The sequence below is a fragment of the Aquarana catesbeiana genome, linkage group LG07, assembly GCF_042186555.1.
Source record: "Aquarana catesbeiana isolate 2022-GZ linkage group LG07, ASM4218655v1, whole genome shotgun sequence".
NCBI lineage: Eukaryota > Metazoa > Chordata > Amphibia > Anura > Ranidae > Aquarana > Aquarana catesbeiana.
Genome location: NC_133330.1, coordinates 330,141,060 through 330,157,860, shown reverse-complemented (window position 1 = coordinate 330,157,860; position 16,801 = coordinate 330,141,060). Strand labels below are relative to the sequence as shown.

The following is a 16,801-nucleotide window of genomic DNA, read 5'->3' as shown; positions in this document are numbered from 1 at the left end:
GCGGCGAAAAACAGGCGTGGTTTAAGCGAAAAGTGGGCGTGGCTTCCGTGAGAGTGGGTGTGGCTTACATGAAAGTGGGTGTAGCTTACGTGAAAGTGGGCATGGCCCAAGAGGGTGTGGTTAGAGTCTGAGATGAATGAGGGATGGAGAGGGAAAGGGGGAGAGGGAAATGACGGGACAGCAGCCCCAGATCCTACACAATAAAAATATGTGTATTCTAGAAAGTTTAACAATCAGCAGATGAAGATACTCCAAACACCTTGTGTTAGCACTTCAATCATCCGCTTCATGATTGAAGCGCATTATTTCTATTATTACATTGTAATGTAAAATTAAATCATTCAACTCACCATAATGCCGAATCAGTGGGATCCCTGAGCGTGTCACTAGCCACGTCGCCTGCCACCAGCCATCCGTCCTTGCGTCAGGTGCCCCAGCAGAGTCTGTCCTTGCATCAGGTGCCCCTGGCAGAGTCCGTCCTTGCATCAGGTGCCACCGGCAGAGTCTGTCCTTGCACTAGGTGCCCCCGGCAGAGCCCGTCCTTGCATCAGGTGCCACTGGCAGAGTCTGTCCTTGCATCAGGTGCCCCCAGCAGAGTCTGTCCTTGCATCAGGTGCCCCCGGCAGAGTCTGTCCTTGCATCAGGTGCCCCCGCCAGAGTCTGTATAGACCCCCTCAGTGCAGACCCCCTCCATCAGTGCAGATCCCCTCCATCAGTGCAGACCCCCCCTCTATTAGTGCAGACCCCCCTCTATTAGTGCAGCCCCCCCTCAGTGCAGCCCCCCCTATTAGTGCAGCCCCCCTCAGTGCAGCCCCCCCTCTATTAGTGCAGACCCCCCTCAGTGCAACCCCCCTCTATTAGTGCAGCCCCCCCTCAGTGCAGCCCCCCCCTCTATTAGTGCAGACCCCCCTCAGTGCAGCCCCCCCTCTATTAGTGCAGCCCCCCCTCAGTGCAACCCCCCTCTATTAGTGCAGCCCCCCCTCAGTGCAGCCCCCCCTCGATTAGTGCAGACCCCCCCTCAGTGCAGCCCCCCCTCTATTAGTGCAGCCCCCCCTCAGTGCAGCCCCCCCTCAGTGCAGCCCCCCCTCAGTGCAGCCCCCCTCTATTAGTGCAGCCCCCCTCAGTGCAGCCCCCCCCAGTGCAGCCCCCCTCTATTAGTGCAGACCCCCCTCAGTTAGTGCAGCCCCCCCTCAGTGCAGCCCCCCCTCAATTAGTGCAGCCCCCCCCTCAATGCAGCCCGGCCCCCGCTCAGTGCAGGAGCGGCCGGTGTTCTGCCGAGAAAGTTCAGCAATGGAGGACCATTCAGCAGTTCGGCAATGGAGGACCCCCTGTACTGCGCAGGCACAGCGCTTGCGCAGTACGGGGCTGGGGAACTTTCAGCAAGACACGGCGACGGCGCCGTGTCTTCTGCTTGCTTCATTGGAGAGGGGAGGGGCCGTGCAGCTAAAGAAGCCGCTTCATTAGCTGCACGGATCGAGCCCCCTTCCTCTCTCCACTCAACACTAGGGGGAAGATAGAGCGGCGGCGCCGGCCGCCATTTTGCTGGAGCCCGCTGCTCCAAAAACAAAAAAAACAACATTCCCGATTTTCCTTATGGAAAATCCAGATTCAAATACTTACTTGAGCCCGATTTAGATCCAGTGCTGTGCCCGGGAGCAGCAGTCATGCTCCCTCTCTCCTTCCTCACTGGACTCGGTGAGAGCAGTGGGAGCCAATGGCTTCCGCTGCTGTCAATCAAATCCAGTGATGAGGGGGCAGGGCCAAGCCGCACCTTAAATATCAATGGACATGCAGCCAGCTCAGGATCGAGCCCGTACATGTGCCGCCATATGAAGTAGTGGTGGCCTACAGAGAAAAGGAGGAAACCAGAGTGCCGGTGAAGGATCCTAGAATAGGAGGATTGGGGCTGCTCTGTGCAAAACCATCAGACAGAGCAGGTCCGTATGACATATTTATTATTTTTAAAAGAATTACCTTTACAATCACTTTATGAACGTAATTAAGAGGACTGAGCAGCCAATCACCAAACAGCAGCACTGTCACATGAGAGGAAGTGGAGTGAGTCACATGCTCCTCTACACCTGGAAGTAGCGAGTATTTTCTCTCCATTCCCATGAGTTGAACAGACTGGAAGGTGAGCTAAGGGAAGGAAAGGCCTGGTCAAAGCTCACATTAAACCCGACACGTTTCAAGGATTGGGCACTCTCCTCATCGGGGCTGATCCACTGGAGTGGTTTATTAGACCCAGATGGAGGATTAGGTAGGAGATAGTACTATGCAGGTCCTGCTGGAAGGATTCTAATAACCTTTTTTATATGAGCAAAGCTGCTTATAATCAAAAGTGCATTGGACAAGTCCAATTGCTGTGACTGCCGATTACAAGCAGCTTCGCTCATATAAATTTTATTACAACGGTTCCAGCATTGCACACCTACTTAATCCTCCATCTGGGACAGATAGCCCATTCCAAATGACCAGCCCTGGCGATGAGGGTTCACGACCCTTGAAATGCATTTGTTTAAGATCTTTGTCCAGTAAAGGGTTTTTCCCTTTCATTTCATTAGATATCAGAATTTTGGATTTTTTTGAATCTTCAAGTATATCTTTAGCCAAAACACAAAAGAGAAGAGAGCACACTGCCCTGGTGTACTAAATCTTTAATTAACAAAAAAACAGGAACACATATAATAAAACCATGCTAGGATCCCTTGGTCTGTGTGAGGATGGAGATTAATTATGAGAAAAGAGAAATCACCTGAGAGTTGATCCCAGAAACCCTTGCCACATCCCAAAATACAGTAATTTGGAAGAGACGCCCCAGGGATTATGCGGGCAGGGGTAAAAAGTGTAGGGATAGTACCATAGTATATAAAAAAAATATTTTTTTTAGCCGCTGTCTTGGGTCCTCATTGCATAGATTGATAGCAGCAGGAGCCATTGGCTCCCTCTGCTGTCAATCAAATCCAGTGACATGGGAGGCGGGGGGCGGGGTCGAGTCTTGCTGTCTGTTTCAATGGATGCAGCAGTAGGACTCGGGGGCGTGCCAGGGAATGTGACTCTCCGTGGGGGCACTCGATGCGGAGGAGGAGCCAGGAGCGCCGTCGGGGGTACTCTTTCATCTATCCCTACACTTTTTACCCCTGCCCGCATAATCCCTGGGGTGTCTCTTCCAAATTTCTGTGTGAGGATGGAGCAGCTCAGTCCGCCTTTTGGATATCTTGACAATCTGTAACCGGAATGCCGAAGACACATGTGCTTCGGAGGCGCGTTTCAGAGGCATGTCCTCCTTTTTTAAGGACTTGAAAAAGTAGGCCACGCCTCTGAAACACGTCATCTTTGCAACCGCTGTTGAAGTATGCCCTGAAGTGTTGGTGTCCTGAAGGGTAAAGTTGAATTATGAGGCAAATATAATTATTTTTTTAGGGAAGCTTGCAGCAATACCCTCCTCCCAGATTAACAATGCTGCTGTCTGCTGTGCTCTTTCATCCAGAGTGTGGGTGCTCTAATACAGGAGGTGTGTTACTGGCCAGATCACCAGGTGAAAACAGAGGGGGAAGAAAAAACAAAAAACAAATGCAGCTCCCTAAATCTAATAATTGGTAAGCTGCATTATACAATGGGGCAAAAATGTATTTAGTCAGCCACCAATTGTGCAAGTTCTCCCACTTAAAAAGATGAGAGAGGCCTGTAATTGTCATCATAGGTATACCTCAACTATGAGAGACAAAATGTGGAAACAAATCCAGACAATCACATTGTCTGATTTTTGAAAGAATTTATTTGCAAATTATGGTGGAAAATAAGTATTTTGTCATTATCAAAAGTTCATCTAAATACTTTGTTATATATCCTTTGTTGGCAATGACAGAGGTCAAACGTTTTCTGTAAGTCTTCACAAGGTTGTCACACACTGTTGCTGGTATGTTGGCCCATTCCTCCATGCAGATCTCCTCTAGAGCAGTGATGTTTTGGGGCTGTCGCTGGGCAACACGGACTTTCAACTCCCTCCAAAGGTTTTCTATGGGGTTGAGATCTGGAGACTGGCTAGGCCACTCCAGGTATTGCTGCAAGCTTCCCTAAAAAAATTATTATATTTGCCTCATTATTCAACTTTACCCTTCAGGACACCAACACTTCAGGGCATACTTCAACAGCGGTTGCAAAGACGACGTGTTTCAGAGGCGTGGCCTCCTTTTTCAAGTCCTCAAAATAAGGAGGACAGGCCTCTCTCATCTTTTTAAGTGGGAGAACTTGCACAATTGGTGGCTGACTAAATACTTTTTTGCCCCACAGTACTTAAATTTTGGTTTTGGGTTTAATACCGCTTTATGAATTTTAAAAAAAAGCTTTTTTTGTAATACTCACCTTCAATTTGGTGCTCTCTCCCACATAGAGTCGGCTCCTCTATGAGATGCAGCTCCTCTTCTAGGCTTAATGATGCCCAGTGTTATTCAACTCACTTCCTTTGGAACCAGGCTGTCATGGACCCGCCCCCCTGTGGGTGTCATAATGTTGGAATGTGCTGCACAGTACTGCTGGTATGAGTGCTGTGCAGGGCTGCAGTAAGGACCACGGAATGCTACAGAATGAGATTGAAACTATTGAGAGCGATGTCTTGTCATTGGTGCCTCTCATCAATGGTGTGAACTTTGTAAACATTCTGTAGCCTTCTATGGATGTCGGACATCTTGCACCCCCTCCTTCATCAAGAACTCAATGACGGCGCATTGCTTCTGCTTGGAATCCATTATCCACTTGGCCTTCTTGTCCAACATCAGTGCCTGACCTTACAAATGAGCTTCTGGAAGAATGGTCAAACAGTGGCTAAATGATGGTGTTGCGCTGTGTAAAATGCTGATGCAATAAAGATATGTGCAATAGAAAACTTGCCAAAAATGTGCCACCCCCATCAAATCATTCTTTGCAGCTATTACCTTTTGTACCTCCCCCTCCCTTTAGAATGTAAGCTCTACGAGCCGGGCCCTCCTGTACCTTTTGTATTGAACTGTACTGTAATTGTGTTGTCCCCCTTATACATTGTAAAGCGCTGCGTAAACTGTTGGCGCTATATAAATCTCGTATAATAATAGAAAACTAAACTAAGTGTTATAGTGCCAGGTGGGGAAATACCACAAATAAAATGCTGAAAATAATGAACATCAATATTTGTAAGTGAAAATAATAAACATATAGTAAACATAAAACCAATAGAGGTATATAAACAAGTGAGTCAAAATGACAAAAGTCCCATGTGCACCACTAAATAAAAAAATCTTGACTCTATAAGTGCAATCCAAGCAAGACTGTGACAGTCTAACAATAAGAAGATGCAGTCCAAACAATACTGTGACAGTGATTTTTTTCCAAAATGAATAGTAGATCCCTCCACCGTGAATGATTAACAAAAGCCGGTGACTGGCCAATCCTCTGTGATAGCACCTGTGTGCGTACAAGCCCCTCACATTACTGCCACAAGGTTACAGCATGAATGGATCACAAGCAGCGGTCTTCAGGGGATCCCTCTTTGTTGTAAATGAAGCTTCCTTCACTAATATACTCAGTATGCGGGAATTAAAAATAGGGAAGAGAGGTGCCAATAGTGTAATCCCATTTAAAAAATAATTTTTTTGCAGCAAACAAGTAGATACACTCAGGGGATGCTGTCTAGCTAGAGGTACAAGCCTTCTATTGAAAAAACATATACATACAGTATATAGGCTTGTTCCTCTAGCTGGACAGCACCCCTGAGGAAGTCCGATATATGGGTGAAACATGTTGGGAATTCTATCCTTTTATGCTGTATCCACAAAATCTTGTTGATCTGTATTTGACAATTGTGTTTTTTAAATTTTTTTTTTTTTTCTAAAATAATTTTTTTTATATATAATATAGTTGTTACTATTCTTCAGATTAATTTGCACCTTAAAAATCCCATTCCTATTAAGGGATGTGGTGCTATTACTAAGTTGATTTGTCTGTGATCAAAAAACTTCTTTCTCAAGTAGATACACTCACTTTTTAAAATTCGAAAAAAAAAAACGGCAACAATCCACGATCGCCAAGCTCGTTTACTTTTGTCCAATCCTGGTATCGCCTATTGCTCCAATCCCGACGCGCATCGTAACATCACCTGACTTCATCAGGCCTTCTCGTCCAACGTCAGTGCCTGACCTCACACATGCACTTCTGGAAGAATGGTCAAACATTCCCATAGACACACACCTAAACCTTGTGGACAGCCTTCCCAGAAGAGTTGAAGCTGTTATAAGCTGCAAAGGGTGGGCCAACTCAATATTGAACCCTACGGACTAAGACTGAGACGCCATTAAAGTTCATGTACGTGGCAGGCGTCCCAATACTTTTAGTAATATAGTGTACAGTGGAACCTTGGTTTATGAGTAACGTGGTTAACGAGCGTTTTGAAAGACGAGAAACTTTTTTTAAAAAAAATTCTGACTCGGTTTGCGAGTGTTGTCTTGTTGAGCAGAATTTAAGCTAATGGGAGGTGCAGTACCGCATTTGGTCAGAGGTGCAAGGGCGCCAGGGACTTTCGGAGCCGTTCGCAAATACTCAGAATGACTCGGAAATACTCAGTTCCCGAGTGTTTTCCAGCCTTTCCGAGTTCAGCCGAGCTGTCCCCGAGTATTTCCGAGGCTCTCCGGCGCTCCCGCCCCACCTCTGGCCACATGCAGTATTGCATGTAATAGAAGTCAATGCAGAACAAATTATCTTCGTTTCCATTGACTTCTATGGTGAAACTCGCTTTGATATGCGAGTGCTTTGGATTACAAGCATTCTCCTGGAATGGATTATGCTCGTAATCCAAGGTTCCACTGTATGTGATTCAGCACAGGAGGGGTGCCCTGTAGCAGTATATCTGCTATAGGGCGATCCATAAGTGGTTATTTACGTGCAATGAAAAAGAAGAAGAAGAAGAGTTACTATAGAGGAAAAGGTACTCAACCAACATGTGAAACTTTAACAACTTTTTCTTTTTTAAATTAGTCAAAAAGTTATGCCAACTTTTGCATTACTTTTGGTACAGCCCTGGTATTCAATTTTTCTTCTTTTTTAAATTAGTGCAGGGAGGGTGGGTGAGGCAGTCTTTTTTTAAAAAAAAAAGTGGAGATGGTCTTTAAGTGATCCCAGCCGTGACCGGTTCTCTTGCTAGCTGGTGAATGAGTTGTGGGTATCCCAGGCTGTATAGATGACAGCGGCAGGCTGCAGTGATGAAGAAGCACGCTGGGCGTCTATTAGGAGTGGGAGTGCGTCTGTGCTCTCCGTACTGCAGCCATCCACTTTGATTGATTTCCATTCATGTCAGAGTGACTGCAATGTGGTCATTTTTCTCAGCCATAACCGCTCAGTACTGCAGCAGTCTGCTGTCTACAGGCTGTCTGAATTATGGCTGTCCGTATCTGTGTTACCTTTTACACAAATTACTACACAGCTTCCTTTCTTCATGCAAATTCATCAGTTTTACAGCCTTCTGGGGCTGCTGTCAGGAGGGCAAAAGTGATTCACGTATTTTCGGTAAAAGGGAATCTATAATATATTTTTATATAATAAATATATATACACTATATTACCAAAAGTATTGGGACACCCACCTTTACACGCACACAAACTTTAATGGCATCCCAGTCTAATGCCCGTAGACACGGTCGGACTTTGTACGGACATTCTGACAACAAAATCCTAGGATTTTTTCCGACGGATGTTGGCTCAAACTTGTCTTGCATACACACGGTCACACAAAGTTGTCGGAAAATCCGATCGTTCTGAACGCGGTGACGTAAAACACGTACGTCGGGACTATAAACGGGGCAGTAGCCAATAGCTTTCATCTCTTTATTTATTCTGAGCATGCGTGGCACTTTGTCTGTCGGATTTGTGTACACACGATCGGAATTTCCGACAACGGATTTTGTTGTCGGAAAATTTTATATCCTGCTCTCAAACTTTGTGTGTCGGAAAATCCGATGGAAAATGTGTGATGGAGCCTACACACGGTCGGAATTTCCGACAACAAGGTCCTATCACACATTTTCCGTCGGAAAATCCTACCATGTGTACAGGGCATTAGTCTGTAGGGTTCAATATTGAGTTGGCCCACCGTTTGCAGCTATAACAGCTTCATCTCTTCTGGGAAGGCTGTCCACAAGGTTTAGGAGGGTGTCTATGGGAATGTTTGACCATTCTTCCAGAAGAGCATTTGTGAGGTCAGACACTGATGTTGGACGAGAAGGCCTGGCTCGCAGTCCCTGCTCTAATTCATCCTAAAGATGTTCTATCGGGTTGAGGTCAGGACTCTGCGCAGGTCAGTCAAGTTCCTCCACCCCAAACTCGTTCATCCATGGACCTGGACATGGACCTTGCTTTGTGCACTGGTGTGCAGTCATGTTGGAACAGGAAGGGGTCATCCCCAAACTGTTCCCACAAAGTTGGGAGCATGAAATTGTCCAAAACGTCTTGGTATGCTGACGCCTTACGAGTTCCCTTCACTGGAACTAAGGGGCCAAGCCCAACCCCTGAAAAACAACCCCACACCATAATCCCCCCTCCACCAAATGATTTCGACCAGCGCACAAAGCAAGGTCCATAATGACATGGATGAGGGAGTTTGGGGTGGAGGAACTTGATTGTCCTGACCTTGTTTGTATGCAGATAGTAGAGGAATTAGAGAGGAGACAGAAATTACATGAGATGCTTTGGATAGAGGCAAGCACACACTAAAGAAGGATGTGCTTTGTTCATTTTCCATTTCAGAGGCTTACAACCACTTTAAGTGCTGGTTCATACTAGAGCGACTTCTGATGAGACTTGAATCGCATGACAAGGGAAATCTCATTGTTTTCAATGGTGCCTGTTCTAATCAATATGACTCAGAACGGTGTGATTTTGGAAAAGGTTTCTGGACTACGTTGATGAGATTTGCAGGGCGTCTTGGACCCATAGATAATGCAAAGTCGAACCTCATAATTGCATTCTAAATCGCATCAAAGTTGCATCGCAGTAGTGTGAGCCGAGCCTGAGAGGTTCACTGAAACACATATGAACATCTTATTTTTTTCACCACAAACAGTCAAAAACGATGTAAACACCATTATCGCACATTGTCACACACACAACTGAAAAGATAACAGATAATGCTGCATTTCTGGTAATCTCACAAGTTCTTTATGTCCCTGAGGGGAACATGGATTGCTGTTTGATGAAAACCGTCAAATGTTTGACCTATTGAACGGGGGAAACCTTAAAGGTAGAAAGGGGAAAGGGTGAGATTTTAAATGGAATCCAAGCACCATGCTAGGACATATTTGGATGAGGTTAATGTGAACTGCCGGAGGAATCTGTTCTTTTTAGTTTCCGTTATCTCTGCTGTGCTATAATTCTAGTGCAACTTTGGAAAAATAAAGATTTTTCCATTAAAAAAGCACTTTTTTTTTTTTTGGCAGCCTTTCTCAACCAGGGTTCCTTCAGAGGTTGCTTAGGGGTTCCTTGAGCTGTAGCTGGGGGACTATCCATTTGATGGTGTCTGCATAGTTCCAGTAGGACACCAATTATTTTTTATAGCTGTCTGTTAAGCCTCGTACACACGATCGGATTTCCCGACAGGAATTGTGTGATGACAGGCTGTTGGCGGAAAATCTGTCCGTGTGTACGCTCCATCGGACAATTGTTGTCGGATTTTCCATGGACAAATGTTGGATGGCAGGTTTTAAAATTTTCCGCTGACAAATGTCTGTGGTCGGATTTTCTGAGCGTGTGTACACAAGTCCGCCGGACAAAAGTGCAAAGTACAAACACGCATGCTCGAAAGCAAGGAGGAGCCGGAAGCGGTCGGTCTTGTAAAATAGCGTTCGTAATGGAGAATTAACATTCGTGACGCGATAAATTATGAAGTATCCAAATGCAGCGCACAATTCTCTTCTTCTTTAATGGGATAATAATGAAGCTGCTTTGCTGGTGATACTGATGGAGTTATTGCAAACGAATTTTCAAAGGCTTTTTTTTTTTTCTAATGATATATATATATAGAATAATATTATTATGCTACTTTATTTTTTATTTGGGCAAGTTACCACAACACCATTATCCCGTAGTTTTTAAGATCAAAGATACAACTATGTTGGTGTCCCTTCTCAATTTTACATTATATTTTTTAAATGTAACTGCCGACTCCCAAACTGTCATTTGAAGTAAAACACATAGCCAAGTATTATTCTACACAATTTTTTTATTGTGCATTAAAAAAAGAAAACAAATAAAATTAGACATGTTATCTGCCAATAGAACTTAACCAAAAAGTGCATTCTATGCATCCAAAAATAAAGAAAATATACCAAATCAAATCATTACTCGACCAAAAAAATTATGTCAAAGCAATAACTCCAAGGCCAATAATAAATAACATGTTATCTCCTCCGATCCCGCAATATGTCTGGTTGATGAACGGCCGTTCAGTAACGAACTGAAAAGCACAAAATGAAAAGCGCAAAATAAAAAGTGCGAATCAACACTCACCAAACTTCTACTAACATGAAATTAGCAGAAGGAGCCCAAAGGGTGGCGCTAAAGAGCTGAAAAACCATGTTGTACGTCACTGCGTCCGTGATTGTTAGCCAACAAATGTGTGCCGTTTTGTATGCAAGACAAGTTTGGGCCAATGCCCTTCGGACAAAAGTCCACGGTTTTGTTGGCCAACAATCCGATCCTGTGTATGAGGCTTAAGGTTTGCTTTCTTCCTACTGACCACCACTGTAAGGTGCCAATGACCCTTGATCAATTGGTTTTAGTAAGGGTTCTCTTATGACCTGAAATAAGAGGTTCTTCTTGGGTAAAAAGGTTCAGAAAGGCTGATTTGTAGAACTCTAAAAGCTTCAGGTACGGGAAGAAGGTGTGGTGTGAAAAAAGTCTGTGAAAAACCTGCTTAATCAAGCCACAAAAAAACTATATAAAACTTAGGGTAAAGTTGGTTTAAGAGGAGTTTTTGACCCAACAAATTGTTTCTGGTTGCAGGATTACCTGCAATAATAAAGTAATGGCCATGATTTGTGGCCAGTGACAATCAGGTCACTTTTTCTGATCTAACTAAAACCCAAACTTACGTTTCCATCCCTTCTTGTTTTCCAGCACCCATAGCTGCAGGAACGGGTCCGAACTTCCCCATTTCAGATCTGGACAGCTCTTCATATTACAGCATGAGCCCCGGAGCAATGAGAAGGTCACTACCCAGTACCTCCTCCACCAGGTGAGTTCATGGATGGTGGTGTGCATACACAATTGTAACATGCCATGTGTGAGTTTTTTCTTAAAATAAGACACTCTAAATTTAGAATACCTTATATTAGTTTTAAGAGTTATTCTTGCAAATAACCCATAAGACTAGCCTCAAGTATTAAATGGTAGTCAGATTTGTAGATTCGGAGGCTTTTTCTTCCGACCTGAATTTGGCACAATTCTTTCTAACTTAAAGGTCATTGCCGTGTCTTAGAGATGTTCCATTCGAAAGTTATTACGTTGTATAATAAAGTCATCTTTTTGTCAGCGCTTGCCATGAGTATAAATAACTCAGTCCATAGTCAAAATGTGACAGAGATCCAACATTAAAGAGGTTGTAAAGGCGGAAGGTTTTTTATCTTAATGCAAGCTATAGGTTAATATTAAAAAAAAACTTCTGTGTGCAGCAGCCCTCCTCAGCCCCCCTCCAATACTTACCTGAGCCCCATCTCTATCCAGCGATGTTGCCGCAGTGTCTCGGTTGCCTGGGGCTTCACTCCTCATTGGCTGAGACAGCAGCACAGTGCCAGTGGCTCCCGCTGCTGTCAAAGTCAGTCAGCCTATGAGGAGAGAAAGGGCGCAGGGGCAGAGCCAGGCCGCAGCTCTGTGTCTGAATGGACACAGGGAGCTGTGACTCGGCTTGGGTGCCCCCATAGCAAGCTGCTTGCTATGGGGGCACTCAACAGGAGGGAGGGGCCAGGAGCATCAAAGAGGGACCCAAGAAGAGTAGGATCTGGGCTGCTTTGTGCAAAAACGTTTGACAGAGTAGGTATGTATAACATGTTTGTTATTTTTAACAAAAAAAAAAAAAAAAAGGAGACTTTACAATCACTTTAAATAGCTCTACTTATTAATAATCAAGATTAAATCTGTATAGTATAGCTATAGATAGTCAAAGTTATCAAAACGCGTTGGTAGTGGATTTTGGAAGGTTTGTACTTAGAGTTGTGTTTTTTGCACCGCCACCTGCCTGTCACTTTGAAACCAGCCGGGGCTGTGGCTGCGTATTTAACCGCTGGTTACACTTGAAGGAGCCGTATGGATTGCCATAGAGATTTGTTCACAGTTATGATGTAGAGCTATTTTATGTGGTATCTCCCACTATTGTATTATGAATTTAGCTATTTATACTCAAGGTGAGCGCTGACTGATCCATTGTTATAATTTTCCATACCAGATTAGCGGAGGATTGGTCTGGTTCAGTTAAGCTGCTGTCGGATATATTATTTTTACCTCCTAGTTGCCCCCAAGTAACCAGTGTTTACTTCCTCAGACACTTCGGATGGTGTGTCAGTTTAAAGAACTTCTCTACTTGCACCTATTAAATATTGTAATTATTGTGTGACCCTAGGAAGTCAGGCTGGCCATTAAAGTAGATGTAAACCCTAAGTAAATGATATTTGGTGTGCTATAGCACTGTTTCATAAAACAGTGGTCGCCAACCTTTCAAAGCTTACAGATCACTAAACTCACAATTTTGAACCCCGTGAATCACTAACATGAATTTTACATGCCTTATACACTCAATCCTTCGGCTCTTTGCCCCTCTACTCCTGGATCACACTGCTGCCTCATACACACAATGCTCCGTCTCACTGCCTCCCTCCCCCTGGATCACACTGCTCCGGCTCTCTGCTCCCCCCCGATCACACTGCTGCCTTATACACACAATGCTCTGGCTCTCTTCCCCCCTCCCCTGGATCACATGGCTGCCTTATACACACAATGCTCCGGCTCGCTGCCCCCTTCCCTCTGGATCACACTGCTGCCTCATACACTCAATGCTCTGGCTCTCTGCCCCCTCCCCCTGGATCACACTGCTGACTTATACACACAATTCTCCGGATCTCTGCTCCCCCCGGATCACATTGCTGCATCAAACACACAATGCTATGGCTCTCTGCTCCACCTTTCCTGGATCACACTTCTGCCTTATACACACATAGCTCCGGTTCTCTTCCCCCCTCCCCTGGATCACACGGCTGCCTTATACACACAATGCTCCAGCTCGCTGCCCCCCTCCCCCTGGATCACACTGCTGCCTCATACACACAATGCTCCGGCTCTCTGCCCCCTGCCCCTGGATCACACTGCTGACTTATACACACAATTCTCTGGATCTCTGCTCCCCCGGATCACATTGCTGCATCATACATACAATGCTACGGCTCTCTGCCCCCCTTCCCTGGATCACACTGCTGCCTCATACACACATTGCTCCGGTTCTCTGCCCCCTCCCCCTGGATCGCACTGCTGCCTTATACACACAATGCTACGGTTCTCTGCTCCCCTCTGGATCACACTGCTGCCTTATACACACAATTCTCCAGCTCTCTGGCCCCCCCCTTCCCTGGATCACACTGCTGCGTTATACACACAATGCTCTGGTTCTCTGCCCCCCCCCCCCCGATCACACTGCTACCTTATACACACAATTCTCCAGCTCTCTGCCCCCCTCCTGGATCACACTGCTGTCTTATACACACAATGCTCTGGCTCTCTGCCCCCTCCCCTTGGATCACACTGCTGCCTTCTACACACAATGCTCCACCTCCCTGCCCCCCTCCCTCTGGATCACGCTGCTGACTTATATACACAATGCTCTGCCTCTCTGCCCCCCTCACTCTAGATCACACTGCTGCCTTCTACACATAATACTCCGCCTCTCTGCCTCCTCCCTCTGGATCACACTGCTGCCTTCTACACACAACACTCTACCTCTCTGCCCCCCCTCCCCTCCGCCCACTCTGCATCTTCATCTGCTGCCGTGCACAGACTCATTGTTGGATCTCACCTGTTTATCCAGCCATGTGTTCGAGCTCTATGCTCCCTCCCACAGTCTGTGATCAGCATTGCCATTGGAAGTCCCCTCTTTCTTTACCTTACACTTGCTGCACTACTCCTGGCGCCTCCCTCTGAATTCACAGGAGCCGGACCTACAGAGGAGGCATCGAGTATCGATTCAATCAGCAGTCAATACTGTCAGTGCACATTGGAAACCACACTGTATACATCTGCCACAATGTTGATTTGGGCAGAACCCACTGGGACCACCAACATAGACCATCAGTGGTCCACTGGTTAGCGACCACTGTCATCAACAACTAAAAACTTAATGTAGTACAGAAAAACCAAGAGCAGCTTGTCGGAACCCAGATTATATGGATCTTGCCACACCTCTAAAAGTTGAATTTTGATTGGTTGCTATCTGCAACTTTCTGCACTGTAACATTGACCTCACAAGTTAGGTTTGTCCAATAATTTTCCTCCTCTTTCTCTTTACAAGTTCCACGAAGCGCCTCAAGTCTGTAGAGGATGAAATGGATAGCCCTGGAGAAGAGCCATTTTACACAAACCAGGGAAGATCACCAGGAAGCGGCAGCCAGTCGAGCGGATGGCACGATGTGGAGCCAGGTAATCCGCTAACTTTTGATTGCATTTCATGAGGGCATTGGCAGCTGTCAGCTCCGAGGCCTTCAGCGCCCATAGAGTGTTGTGGAGTGTTGTGTGTATCCTTCGTGTCTGGTGTGGAGTCATGGCTTTGTACATTTTTCCAGTGTTCTCTTTACTCAGCAGAGCATATCCTTCATTGTACGGTTGATACCTTTTGTGTTTAGATTCCATTTGGGTCATTTATACTAGAGTGTGCCATGAAAGCCATGTTAGCAGTTTAGTTGTCACATGACCACTTTATTAGCTCTTCCCTTATTTGCCAACCTACTCATGCGTAAAATGATGGAATAATGGTAGTCATGGGGCCTACTGAAGCTCAGTAGGCTTCATATATAAACAAATAAGTTATATGTTTGAAAACGTACTATCCACAGCAGACAGATTCTGGCCGCTATTTTTGTAGTACAGGTTAGCCATTATGTCTATAGGCACTTTTTAAGTGCTTATAGACATAAGCCAGACTTTCCTTGGCCTAACCAGGTTTTTTTTAAGCCACTGGTGTGCACGTTCAGTGCCGTAGGAGTAGGAGTAAATATGGCCACAGCCAACAAGCATGTTTATAGAAGGATCTTATGGCAGTCAGATTGTACCTCCATGTCTGGCTTCCATCTAATGTCTGTAGGTATCTCAAGGCTGGCTGTGGACAGACATATGTCTTGCTGAGACCAATGGGCATTGAGACTTTTACTCACAAACCCATTAAAACCAGCCTCAATGTTTTCTAGCAGTTCAATTAATTACCAGAATCAGTACACATGCCCAACAATATATTCCTGGGGTGGCTAGATTTAACCAATAAGCTCCTGGCTTCCATCTGATGTCTGTAGATATCTCAAGGCTAGCTGTGGGCGGACATATGTCTGGCTGAGACCAATGGCCATTGAGACATCTGCTCACGAACCCGCTAAAATCATCCTCAATGTTTTCTAGCAGTTCAGTTGATAATCAGAATCAGTACGCATGCCCAACAATATATTCCTGGGGTGGCTAGATTTAACCGATAAGTAAAAAATGTAAGTCACTGCTGAGGATTCTTGAAGCTCTCAAGAACGTCTTAGCCTCTACATCCAGTATTAATTCATGGGACTGTACAAAGACATATAGGTTTAGGTGCAGCTACCTAATCAACCAACCAATCAGAATTCATCCTCTACTGCAGTCTTTCTCAATGTTTTTACCCCAGAGGAACCCCCAAAAATAAATTTCAGGTCTTGGGAAACCTCAGGGATCAGAGGGGAACATGCCTCTTACATTGGTGGTCAGTAGAAAAAATGCAACCCTTACAGTGAAGGTCAGAATGCCACCCTTAAAGACAGGTAAAAAGATAATTGGTGTCATGCTGCTTGATTTATTAAATAGCATTGACCCTGGAACTATCCATTAAATGGAAGTTCAATAGGCCACATCCAAAGAAACCCCTAGCAACCTCTGGAGGAACCTTAGGGTCCTTTGGAACCCTGGTTGAGAATGGCTGCTGTACTGTTCTGATTGCAATCAAGGAAAATCTGATTGGTATTGCACCTTAATCATCATAATTGTTTTCATTGCCCTATTAGGTTAAAATATACCAACATAGTTGTAGTATTATATCATAATATTAATAATATTTTTTTTCAACATTCTTATGGTGTGTAAGTTTGTATATAGAGAGAAATGCTCCTCTTTTCCGATTTTGTTTGGCCCCTCCCCACCTTTACATTTAGATTAGACTTGTTTCTTGTAAAACTGAACAGTGCTGTGGACAATCAATGTGTGGTTTTAAGCCTTACCATTATTTTATGCGTTTCCAACGCATTTCACTACGATCTCCGGAAGAGGTGCATAAGAGGATAAGAAAAATAGCAGGTAAGACGGAGCAACTTTTGCGCACGGTCAGAGCGTCAGACGGATGCAAGAAAAAGCTGCTTGTTATACTGTTTTGTTTTGGCTGTTTTTGGGAGTAAGCTCTTGATCATTATACCCATGAATATTGATTGCCTTGGCTTTTTTTTTAATTTATTTTAATTTTGTTTTAACTGGAAAGACTTTGTATTGTTCTCGCACGTGCAAACTGTTCTGTAATTTA

General features: G+C 44.9%; 1 protein-coding gene across 14 annotated transcripts in view; it reads left to right on the top strand.

Annotated features, from left to right (window-relative positions):
- NFIA (nuclear factor I A) overlaps window positions 1–16,801 on the top strand; it is a 672,115-nt gene that overhangs the window by 530,740 nt on the left and 124,574 nt on the right. For all 14 annotated transcript variants that reach the window (XM_073593840.1, XM_073593847.1, XM_073593844.1 and 11 more), the window contains 2 exons: window positions 11,137–11,254; window positions 14,570–14,697. In XM_073593840.1, the coding sequence (XP_073449941.1) occupies window positions 11,137–11,254; window positions 14,570–14,697 (246 nt within the window). The remainder of the gene's footprint in view (window positions 1–11,136; window positions 11,255–14,569; window positions 14,698–16,801) is intronic.